At 54.9% G+C, this 12,216-nt stretch overlaps 1 protein-coding gene across 1 annotated transcript in view; it reads right to left on the bottom strand.

Moving 5' to 3' along the window:
* Positions 1–9,567, bottom strand: part of Plcg2 (phospholipase C, gamma 2 (phosphatidylinositol-specific)) — a gene marked incomplete in the record, with an annotated part of 127,846 nt that extends 118,279 nt beyond the window's left edge. The window contains 2 exon segments of the mRNA XM_013507097.1: positions 4,032–4,274; positions 9,449–9,567. Coding sequence (XP_013362551.1) covers positions 4,032–4,224 — 193 coding nt within the window.
* Positions 9,568–12,216: the final 2,649 nt, after the last annotated feature.

Genomic DNA, 12,216 nt, shown 5'->3' with positions numbered 1-12,216 from the left:
CCACCCCAGACAGATGCCAGCCCTTCCTGCTCCTCCCACACCCACAGCACCAACCATACAGTCTCATGGTGCCTGACTGTGTATCTGTCCCCCCTCTTTGCAGGCTCGTGCTCCATCCATCCTCCTCCTCCCTCTGCCTTAGCAGAGCCCAGCATCTAGTCTGATGGCAAAGACGGGCTGAACACAAGCAGTCCAGTTTACCAAGTGACTTTCCATACCTCTAAGTGAGCATATAGGGCCCTTCAGAGCAGTGTCTCACCTCCACACTGCTGGTGTTGTGTGTGTGACAGTTGCGTGCAGGGAGGGGCCACCCTGTGCCTTGCTGGACATACAGCAGTAGCCCAGCCTATCCACTCTTGCCCCAGTTTACCACATGGCTGCAGATATTGTCAAATGTTCCCCCAGATGGGGGACAAAATCACGGTGACTGAACAGATGGCTGTAACACCTGTGTGGTCACACAGCACCTGCCAAGTACCCCCAAACCACATGCCATGTGGCCCTCGGGGGTGCCTCTCCCCTGCATGCCACACAGTGACCAGCAAGTTCTTGCCGTAGCAGCGAGTTGCCCTAAAGCCGTCCCCCTTACAGCAGGAGGCCAGAAAGGAGACGCCAGCTGTCCCCACCCACGGCCTGCGGGCCTGCTCTCTCAGAGCAGTCAGAAGGAGATTCTCCCTGGATTGGGGACTGAACTCAAGCCCTTCACCCTGAGCTGCTACATCCCCAGCCCTTTTTTTATTGTGAGACAGGTTCTGCCTAAAATGCTAAGTTGCCCAGGCTGGGCTCAAACTTGCAACTGTCCTGCCTCAGGCTTCCGAGATGCTGGGATTAGAGGCGTGCGCCACAATACCCAGCTGAGAGCACCCTTTCTGAGTCTTTACCTCAACACTGGCCTTTTCCATCACTCCATAAGCAACACCATCTCCAACAGGCCTTCCATAGCATGTTCAAAGTCACAAACCCAGTCACGGCGCCAACTTTCCAAACCTGTGCACGGTCCCCACTGCCTGCCAGAAACACCAGAAAAAGCTCAGACATGGAAACCAGACCTCAGATCCCTATGTGAGAAGGACTCTATTCAGCAGCAGCAGCAGCAAAACTCAGAACAGCAGCTGCACCCCTCATCTGAGCACCCTCGGGTGCCACGGCCCACACTGAGCCCCTTTGTGATAACCTCGTGGGGTGGGCACGGATGTTGCACCCATTTACAAACAAGGAAATGGAAGCTTCCGCAAGGGGAGGTCACCAGCCAAGGTCACAGGGCAAATCCAAGACTGCTGGGAGTTGAGCCCCACCTGCCGGGACCTAATCAACAACCCGGGCTCCCTGAGGGTCCCAGTGTCATTCACTCACTGCTGTACCTCTGGTACCTCGGACAGAGCCCGACAGCCAGGCATTCAAATGGGGGAGGGCAAAAGACAGCAGGGAAAGGGGGAAGAGGGAGGGAGGGAGCGGTGGAACTGAAACCCGCTGGTTATCAGGCTCATGGGCACTCCCAGGAGGAAGAGGAAATTACGAGTCTCCTCCCCGGGGCAGGTGGAATAGAATCAACTGACTTTGCCTAAGGGCTGGGGAGAACTACAGTACAGGTCAAGGGTTACAAGCCAACACCTTGTACCGGTCAGAATGAGTTTCCGCAGAAAATTTCAGGTGTTTCTGATGGTCGCCAGGTTTGGGACCCTCAGGTCAGGGGGAGCAAGGACCTGCTGTCCACTCGAGATGCGGCACAGCTGTATCTGACACCAGCGCTGGTCTTCCCCCTGCAGCCCTACCCGAGCTGCGACAGTTCTGGGCCACCTGGGAGGTGGATGAGAGGAACACAGTGATATGGGGGGTGGATGGCTGCGTCCGCATACAGGCATTTGCAAGCCTGGCTTCCAGGTCCCTGTCACCTGGGACCTGCCAGCTCGGGGCCAGAAGAAACCTCTGGGAAAGCTGTTTGTGTCGCTCAGGATGAGATCAGTTGGTGGAGAATGAGGCCAGGCTCCCCGGATCTCTGCTTGCATGGCTGACTGCAGAACCCACACTCAGCAAGTGGGGAGACTGGGGAACAGCCTGGTCAGACCTAGCACATTCTTCTGTGGGGTGCTGTCACACCTGCCCTTCAAAGGTACAATACGCTGCGCTCTTGCTCAGAAATACATCTCCTAAGCAGTGGTCCTTTGGGTACACTCACAGGTGTGCATAAAGTCTAACCCCAGGATGACCCTCCAGCACTACTGGTGGGAAGGTAAGTTGGGCAGCCTCATTGGAAAGCAGGCTGGCAGCTCCTAAAATGATTGCACAACATGGCTGGGCATGGTGGCGCATGCCTATCATCCCAGTACTTGGGAGGCTGAGGCAGGAGGATTGCTGCAATTTCAAGACCAGCCTAGGGCATATAGCGAGTTCAAGGCCAGCCTGAACTACACAGCAAGACCTTGTCTCACACACACAAAAAAAACTAAATAAATACATACATAAAATGATCACACAGAGTTGGCACAGAACCCAGCAATGCCATGGCATACACCCAAAAGAAACAAAAACATTCAAATGTGTCATACTCATAGACCAACTCCCTACGACAAAGGTAATCTTTACATACTGCAAACATGTACTAATAAGAATTTACAAATCAAACACGAAAGGAATAAAGACATACACCCACCCAGAAGCTTATACACAAATATTCCCCCCAGCACTGCTCATATGAGCCAAAAGGCAGAAACAATCAGATGGCCATCAACGGATACATGGACAAATTATGGAATATTCTTATGCTGTGGTGTTATCTAGGAGTGAAACCCTGATACATGCTACAAGGTAGATAAACCTTGGAAACATTATGCTGTGAGGAAAAAAAAGCCATCAAAGGTCACACAGTGTAAGATTCCATCTGTGTGAAACACCGACTTTTGGAAACAGAAAGCAGATTAATGATGGCTTTAGGCTAGGGCCAGGGGGTCAGGGAGACAGATGGCTCAAAGGTACACGGTCCCTTCTTAAAGCTTCTCTCTCCTTAAAACTTCTACAGGTGAATGTGGTGGTGCTTGCCGTACTACACTAAGTCCCTGAAAGGAGGGTTTTAAATGGCCAGCTGCATGGTACGTCAATTACACCTCAACAAAACAGCTATTTTTAAAAAGAAATGAGAAGCATAGTTAGTGTAGCTAATGACCCAGACTGGGAAAGAGAAAGTCTACCTCTGAGTTAAACTGTTACACTGTGGCCAGCCACTGGGGCCGCCATGAAGGAATGTGATCATACTGATAAGCAGCCTCCCCCAAGGTAATGATTAAGTGAACAAAGCAATCAAGGTGCAGAAGTGTGCCGGAGTAGTTCCCATTCCTTCACACATATACACACTTACACCGGACCTTTCTGCAAGACAGAAGGGCCTGGTAATGACCTCGTCTCTAAGGCAGGAATGAGGAGCTGGAGAGAAAGACATTCATCTACAACTTGTTGGATGCCCTGACTCCGGAAAGCACATTTTAATTTTTCAATTGCAAACTAGTTAATAAAAGACACAAAGCAAGTCTATGCATCTGAAAGTTCCTTACACGCCCCTACTCTATTTGTTAAAAAGTCTCAAAAACCTCAGAAGCTAAGCCAACGGCCCGAGGGAGGCGGGGAAGGGGAGAAGTGGTGGTACCAGCACCCAGCACCAGGACCAAAACTTGACTTGAAAGCTGCAGCTCAGTGACAGCTCTCTGAACTTGGACCCAAAATGCAGGCCCATCGCCACTGCGGTGTGCAGAGAAACACAGCCAGCATTTGGCTACCATTAGCCCGTAGGGGGGCAGAGAGCAGACCAGCCAGCGGACCACAGGGTTCCTGGTCCTGGCAGACTACCACCTCCAAATTGGCAGACTCAAAGGGGCAACACTATAATGCTTTGTTGCTACAGGGCAAAGGCCCCAGTCCCACGCCTCTGGTTGTTTAGAACGCCCTAAGAACCAATGCATGCTGCAGCAGTTGGAACTGCCACCAGCAGGAAGATGAAAAGGTGCCGGGTCCCGCACACGCCCGGCGCTGAGGGTACTCACGGAAGCCCTCGATCTTGTCCGCGGTCTTGCTCCAGGCCACCTGCCTCGTCTCCATGATCACCTGGACGGTCCTGCGCTCAGGCGTGGACTTCCGGAAGCTGAACACTGTCATGACCGTCCCCAGCTCCAGGGCTCGCTTGATCTGGCTCTTCTCGTATTCCGGAAGGGCGTCCACGTTGACCATGGTGGTCATTGTCGGACACCCCGGGGAGGAGGAAGGAGTCAGGAGAAAGGAATGGGAGGCTGCAAGAGCAGAAGAGGGCAGCGGGTTGGTATGAAGCCACTGAGAGGGGTTAGTTAACAGGGTGAGGACGTCAGGCACCCAAATCCTGTCGCACACCCAGCAGGGTGAGTTTTAGCGGATGTCAACAGGACACAGAGGTTTAAATGGGGTCCGGGCTGGGGAGGAACCCCTGACCTTGGTGACCCTGCCGTTAGGCCAGCTTTGAATAACAAAATGACCACAGCGCTGGGAGGGACTCCTCTCCCCGGAGAATGTTTGAATAGCCAAAGTGGCCCGGGCTCTGCCTTGCCAGCGCCCTTCCATCTCTATCCTGCCTCGCTAACCATCGCTTTGCTCCCTAAGCAGAATCAGGCTGAGGAAAATAAAAGCAAAACCCCTTCAGAACGGGTCTGTGGAGCAGCTGATGGTGCTGGATGGAAATGAGCCAAAAGGGCGGGAAAGGTCCAGACCCAGCAGTCTCAAGCTCAAGTGCCAGGTCCCAGCGGGCAGCGGCCCTGGGTGGGCAGCTTGGCCTCCCCTTTGCCCGCTCCTCCCAGGGTCTCTGCTCACTGGTCTCCCCGCTCTGGCCCGATTCTGTTCCATTCTCCGTCTGGAGATGGTCTGAGCACACAAACAAATCACGCTGCCTTCCTGCTGAAGACCCTGCTGGAGCGCCCTGGACCTTCCTCTCGTGGTCCTGCCCCTGCTCACAGCTTCTGCCCCAAGGTGGCAGCAAGGACAAAGAGCTCCACAGGACCTGCAGCTGGGCCCCCAGGGCTGCCTCACCGGCCAGCTGCAGCCACTACAAGAAGTCACTCGGGCTGAGTCTGGTGGCACACGCCTATAATCCCAGCATGCAGGAGGCTGAAGCAGGAAGATCGCCATGAGTTCAAGGGCAGGCTGAACTACATAGCAAGACCCGGTCTTAAAAAAACAAAAGAGAGACTGGGGATATAGCTCAGTGGTTACAGCACCTGCCTGGCAAATGCAAGGTCCTGAGTTCAATTCCCACCACAGGCGCGCGCACACACACACAAAAAAAAATTCACCCAAACCCTCCAGCCCTCTTTCCATTCACATGAAAGCAATGTTACCAACTCCTAAAGTTGTTCTGAGGACTAAACAGGATACTATATCGGGCCCTTAACACAATAATACACAGTGAGGCGCTCCTTGGACTGACCCATCATGACTATTACGGTCAATTGTTCTGTGTGCCCCTCCTCTTACTCTGAACCCCCCAAGGTTACAAAGTAGCTCTTGGAGGGGTTTCCCTTGCAAAGACCAGGGAGCCTCCAGCCTGTTCAGCCTCCCCTAAGTTGCTCAAAAGCTGGGCCTTAGTTTCCTTCCTTATACAATGGGAGTGAAGTGCCCTGCACTAGGTACTGAAAGCTACAGTATGTATGACCCTACCTCAGCCTTTAGCAGGGCTTCCCCGATCACTCCCAGGCAGCTGGTACGGGCATAAATCGAGTGTCAACTCTGCCAGGTAGAGCTGGGGGCTTGTATGCAAATCAGGGGCAGGGAGGAGGCAGGCCTTGCCCTTTGCCCCTTCCTTCCTCCATGCAGGCTAGCAGTGGGCGAACGTCGCTAATGACACCTGCTCTCTCCCTGCTGGGAAGAGGACCTGACAGTCCCAGTGTGGAGGTGAGGGCAGCAGCTGGGGCCGAGGGAGCAGTGAAGCCACCTCGGAATGGGCCTGAGAGGGCGCTGAGCTCAGGAGCTCAGAAGCTTCCAGGAAGAGGAGGAGGAGGAAGTACCCGACCCCAGTCTGCAAAGAGAACCAGGCAGGAGGGAGCAGGGTGCAGCCTGAGCGAAGGCCGGGAGGCAAGACAGGCAGTGTGTGTGTGCAGCATGTGGCCGAGTGTGAAGGCATCGCCTAGGGACAGGCCTGACACGGTCTCACCCAGGATGCCAGGAAGAAGGCGGTACCCTGGTCCGCTCTTTCTGGGAAGCAGCTCCTAATCGGGCTCCACTGGCTCTACCAGGATGCTGATCTCATCAACTCAATGAGAAAGGCCCGAGAGGAAAGTAAAGTCCTGAGAGGTGAACTTACTGGGTCAAAGTCACACAGAGCTGGATCTTTCTCAGGGCCAGCACCCAGGCTTCGGCAGCCCCTGCCTCTTCCAAGAGACAGCAAGGGACATGTCCAAGGTCACACAGCCAGGAAGTGGCAGGACTGGGATCCGAACCTGGTCTGGACACTGGCGCTGTGCACTGTGGTGCCTGCCTTGTTGCGGTTTGTGTCTGCAAGTCCCCCCCAAATCCTCACGCAGTCATGGGGCGGGATTCTAGATTTATGATTGATTCATGGTCCAAGGTTGGAATTATAGATGAGAGCGCTACCCCTGCCCTGGGGCGGGTAGTTTGCATACAGCGTAAGGGAGGGAAAGTGGCTGCCTGCCGCTGCATCTCCATTTTGCTCTTGCTGCCTTTGCTGTTTTCTGCCACCATGAACGTTTGCCCTCTGCCATGTGCCACTCTGCCTCGGAGCCAGCCAAGTATGGACTGAAACCTCCACAAACTATGAGTTAAATAAACCTTTCCTTCCTTAGTTTTGGGCGTTGGGTATTTTGTCTCAGCAACGACAGAAAAGTATCTAAGACACTGCCCCAGCCACCTGTCACTGGCCCCCCCACCTGGTGCCAAGGGCAGCCCAAGCAGGTTGAAAGCAGGAAACAGCAGCCGCTGCGCAACACCTGCCTCGCAACACCTGCCTCGCAACACCTGCCGTGAAACAAAAACCAGGACGAGGCACTCAGGTCCTCGTGCTTTCCAACTGGCTCAGGGACTCTGGGCTCCACCATCCAATCCCAGCCAGCTCCTCACTTTGTGAAGTTCAGCACCTACAGCAAGGTGGCCTCAGGGCCCTGAGCCCAGGGCAGGGCGCCAGCCATCACGGCAACCTCCACATTGCTTCTGCTTTTTCTCGTCAGAAATGAAATAGCCTCAAAATTCCTTCTTTGTTTCTGTTTCTCATCCTCAAAGGGTAACTTTGTAAAATGACTTGTGGTGTCAATACAACCACAGCTGGGATGTAATGAGCAACTTTTGTCCTTTTTTTACATTTCATGTCGTTTACTTTAAAATGAAGTTGATACACAAGAGCCGCAAACCAGGAAATAAAGAGTTCTCCTCCTGAGTGCTTGCAGACATACAGGGCAAAACAGGACACAGTTCTGTTAAAACTCGGCAGAGCTGAACCCTGAGCAGAGCCCCCCACAACACAGCTGCTGTGTCTTACACCCCAGCACCCCAGCAGTACACACATTTTTTTCACTGAAGGAACCCAGCAGTGTAGACAGGAAGTAGTATGAATTGGTTCAAGTTTGTTTGGGGACAACTTGTGAGCATCTTTTAAAATGTACAACTCACTGTGGTGCATACACCTGTAATCCCTGCGCTAGGGAGGCTGAGGCAGGATAATCACAGTGAGTTCCAGACCAGCCTGAGCTATATAGTGCATTCAAAACCAGTCTAAACTACAAAATGATACCCTGTCTCAAAAAAAAAAAAAAAAAGGCAGGAGGGATGACTGGGGATTTAGCTCAGTGGCACAGCGTCTGCCTGGCAAGCCTGAGGTCCTGAGTTCGATTCCCAGTGCACAAAAAACAAACAAACAAAAATGTAAGATATGCATACGCTTTGATCCGGCAAGCACAAAGAGCCACGCACAAAAATGTTCACATAAGCATGACTTGTAACATAAAAACTGCCTACCAGTTGGGGAGGGCCTAAATAAACAAGGGAACATGCGTATGAACAAATGCTTGGGAGCTACAAAAAGAATAAGGACGACTGACAATTTGATCTGCAAAGATTCATAGCTCTTCGATGAAAAAAGCTGCAAACCGCTGAGTGTAATCGATCGCATTTTTGTAAGGCTCTCTGTTTACAAAGCCAGGAGCTTGCGGACCACCGGAGGCTGGGAGCCGGCCCAGGAGATGACTTGACTCTATGAATGGATGTGGTGACGTGGATAAGCTTCTCTTCTTCGTGTTTTCACTCTTTTCTAAATTAAGAAACCTTCCCCAAAGTTCTCTCCCCTGCAGTTTCCCACGGGCTCCACCTAGGGAGTGCAGAGGGGCTCTGCAGGGGTCCACGTGCGCAGCTTTGCAGGGGCAGCACCCGGGCTGCGCGGACTCACCATGCCGGGTAATGAGTCTCCCCGGCGCCGCTATCCTGAAGCACCTGCGACTTTGCAATGGGGAGTCACTGTCTGGGGCCGGCGTGGACCCCCAAATTCTGTAAGGCCTCGCTTTAGAACTGAAACTAAGGACAAGGGCCTGTGCCCACGGAAGGGCCCAAAGCGGACCGTGGAGACCTCGGGGGCTCCCTTTCTACGGCCGGGCCCGGTTCTCAAGCCGCCAGGAAAGGGAGGGGGCGATGCGGCACCCAGGGGGGAAACCCAGACGGGGGTGGGGGTCTGCATCGTGCCCGGGGTCGCCCAGGGTCACACAGACGGAAGTAAAATTCAAGTTAGGGTCCTGACTGAGGCGGCCACCTGCTTCCCCGCGCCTTGTCACCCCGCAGCCCAGCAGCGTCTCGCTCCGCTGAGAGCAGGTGCTGAAAGGGCCTGACCCCAACGTCTGCAGGACGCCGAGCCCCACCTCCCTGCCCAGGCCGGGCCCATCGCTCCCCAGAGCTTCCTATAGGGCTGAAGACGAGAGGGGGTTGTCCTCTTGGGGTTCCCGAACGCGACCAGGAAAACGCAGGGCGTGCGCGCGGCTCGAGCGTGCCGTTGGGGGGCACGAACTCCTGAGCCCCCGGGGTCTGCGGAGGAACGGCCGCGCCCGCCGCCCCCCACGCCGCCGCCACCTGTGTGGACGGGAAGTGCCGTCCCCAGCGTCCCCAGGGCCAGCGCCGCCACCGGCGGCGGGGACGGGCCAGCGCACGCGGACCCCAGGGCGCCAGCTCCCTAACCCGGAGCCACCCGACCCTGCCCGATCCCATTCAAACCCGGGGCCACAAACGGCTCAGCCCCGCGACGCGGTGCCGCCCAGGGTGAGAAAGCGGCGGGCGGCTGGGCGGAGACCCACGGCGCCCCGACCCGGGACCCAGGCCCGGAGCCCGACGGCGCCCACCCCGCCCGCCCAGCCGCCCTGGCTGCTTTCAGGCGCGGGTCCCCAGGGCGCGGGTCCCCGGAGCGCGGATCCCCAGGGCCCCGCCTGCGCCCTCGCCCGCCTCCCCTCACCTGCCCGCGCCAAGATCGGGCTCGGGTCCCCGCGCAGCGCCCCCTCCGGGTTCTGGCTCCGGCTCTGGCTCCGAGCGCACCCTGCGCAGCCGGAGCTACTTCTGCTTCGCAGTGGCCGCGCCACGTGATCCGGGACACCGCCCCCTCCCGCCCGGCGCGTTCACCCCCGCCCCGCCTGGAGCCCCGCCTGGAGCCCCGCCCACGCCGGGCGCTGAGCGGGGACCCGCCCGATGCCGCTTGGCCAGGTGACAGGCACTAATGGGACGCCTACTGTGTACAGGGGTTTGTGTGCATTGATTGCACGCCTCACAGTTACCCGCCCAACGCCTGTTCCTGGCATTTGAAGTCCATCTGTGCTGGACCCCGGCCACCTCTTATTACCTTAGGCGAACACTTCTGTACCGCAGCCTCCCTCTCTCGTTCTGCAAAATGTGATCAAAACATCGCCAACCCCAAAAGAACAAAGAACGTCGCACAATAATTGACGCCCCCTTCCTGGGAAGAATGTAAAATGCTCTTTAGGCTAAAATACCTCCTTCCATTCTGGAGTTTCATGAAGCGACTTTACTCTGACCCTTCGCACGAGTCTTTGATGGATGCTATCTTTGTTGTGACTGCGGCCTGCTTTCAGAGTCACCTCGGAGATGTCCCAGCACTTCAGTGTCGCTTCTGGTTTTGTTGTTTTGGTTTGCTTTTGTTTCGGATGCTTGTTTTTGCAGTAATGGGGCTTGAACCCAGAGCCTTTCCGCTGAGCTACATCCTCAGCCCTTTTTAAATTTTTTACTTTGAGACAGGGTCTGGGTAAGTCCCCAAGTTGCCTAGGCTTAGCTTGAACTTGTGATCTCCCTACCTCAGCCTCCCAGAGTGCTGAGAGGACAGCCAATATGCCGCCACACTTGGCTAGTTTGGGCAGGGTTTTCTGTCTGTGTTCTGTTTTTTGGAGACAAGGTCTCACTGTGTAGTCCAAGCTGGCCTTAAGCTCACCCTGTTGCCCAGGCTGGCCTCAGACCCACGGTGACATTCCTGCCTCAACCTCCCCAGTGTCACTTCTACGGCATATTTGGATCTAGGAGTGTCACTCTTGCCGTAAACGCTGTGAGCAAAGCCACAGGATCTGTTTGCTGTGATCTCACACCTGTCAGTCCCAGGGACGGAGGGCGCCAGTGCCACCCAACACCAATCCTGACTGCTGTTTGTAAGGGGCCCAGAGAGACTTATGACATCAGCAGCTCCACACCGTGGAGCTGCTGTCCCTGGACTAAATGACCAAGGAATCCAATTTCTTTGCCTTGTTTTGTTTTTTTTTTTAACTTCAATTTGTATTTATTTCAATTGATCTTTGCAAGCTTCTCTTTTGGTACATGTTGTGCCATGTACATAATACATCAGGACAGCCACACACATATAATTTATTATTACCAACCCTACGTGGATATTAGGAGTAGGTCAAACCTCTTGCTGACAAAAGAGACAGTGTGGGACTGGCCGACAGCATCCCTTTAGGAAGCCCTGGCTCCACACAGCCTGTCTCACAGACGCAGGTTCTGGCTGGAATTTTCTCTGTTCCATGGGAATCAAACAAGAAAAGAACACTTGAGCTGGTCTTGGTGGTACACACCTGTAATCCCAGCAGTCTGGGAGGCTGAGGCAAGAGGATCACAATTTTGAGCCCAGCCTGGGCAATTTACGGACATGGTAAGACCCTGTCTCAAAAAGTGGGGAGGATGTAGCTCAGTGTGAAAGCCTTGGGTTTGATACCTAGCACTACAGAAAGGATAAAAGGTAGGGAGGGAGGGATATGCTTCAGTTTCAAGAATTCTTGTTTTCCTCTGCGAACTGGAACCCACAGCATTTCTGGGGTGAAAGTGTCCGAGTGTAGGAGGTGATAGGCATACAGACAGCAGTTTGCTTTGTTCCTTTTTCATATTTTGGATTCCTTTTTGCCTCGTTTTTTAACTGACCGTGCCCTTTTCCCCTCGAGGAATATCTAAAGGAATCCAGAGCCATGAATGAGAGCGTTCGGGTCTCTGTCTGTTCCTCAAACTTCCATTCGGTAGTTTCAAATAAAAGTAACTGAGATGCCAGCCCGGGCCTGCGAGGACTAGGAAATGAAATGATGCTACATGTCAGGGCCAACTGCACCACGCGTAGAGGCCCTGCCAGCCGCCAGTGGTCCTAGGGCTCCGGGTGCCCCTGTCCGTGGGGGGTGGCAGCAGGACTTGACTGGGCCGGGATGGTGCCAGGGCCCACAGGCACCGGCCCGGGTGCCAGCACTAGCAGGAGAAGTACTTTTGGAACCGCTCGGCACCGATTCATGAATGGGTCAGGAAGTGACCTCAAAGGGTGGAGGGAACTTTCTTTTCCTTTTCCTATAAAAAAAAAGAAGGGGAGAGGAGAACCTGAAAGAAGCGTCTTTTCGTCAGCAGGAGCTTGCCCTGCGCCGGCCCCTCACCCGTGTGCAGGTGCCACGCACTTGCTCCCCGAGCCCCCCTTCTCCCTGCCAGCAGGCCTCGTGCACTGGACCCCATGCCCACCTCCTCCTCTGAGAATGGTGTGACGCTGGCACCAACATCCAAGGTGCTGGGAGGACCAAGGAGATCTGGGTGCGGTGCCCGCCGCAGCCCGGGACAGGCACTTCTCATACTGCTCCTGCCCTGAGCCTCGGCCCGGAGATGCGGGCCTTCCAGCTGCAGGTCCCAGCTCTGCCCTTCCTAAGCTGTGTGACCCAGAGCTGTCCCGTGAGCCTCTCTGAACCCCCTGATCTCCTC

This window comes from Chinchilla lanigera, unplaced genomic scaffold (genome assembly GCF_000276665.1).
Source record: "Chinchilla lanigera isolate Chin_1 unplaced genomic scaffold, ChiLan1.0 scaffold00121, whole genome shotgun sequence".
Taxonomy (NCBI): Eukaryota; Metazoa; Chordata; class Mammalia; order Rodentia; family Chinchillidae; genus Chinchilla; species Chinchilla lanigera.
The sequence above is the reverse complement of the archived record's forward strand: the minus strand, read 5'-3'. Positions and strand labels throughout refer to the sequence as shown.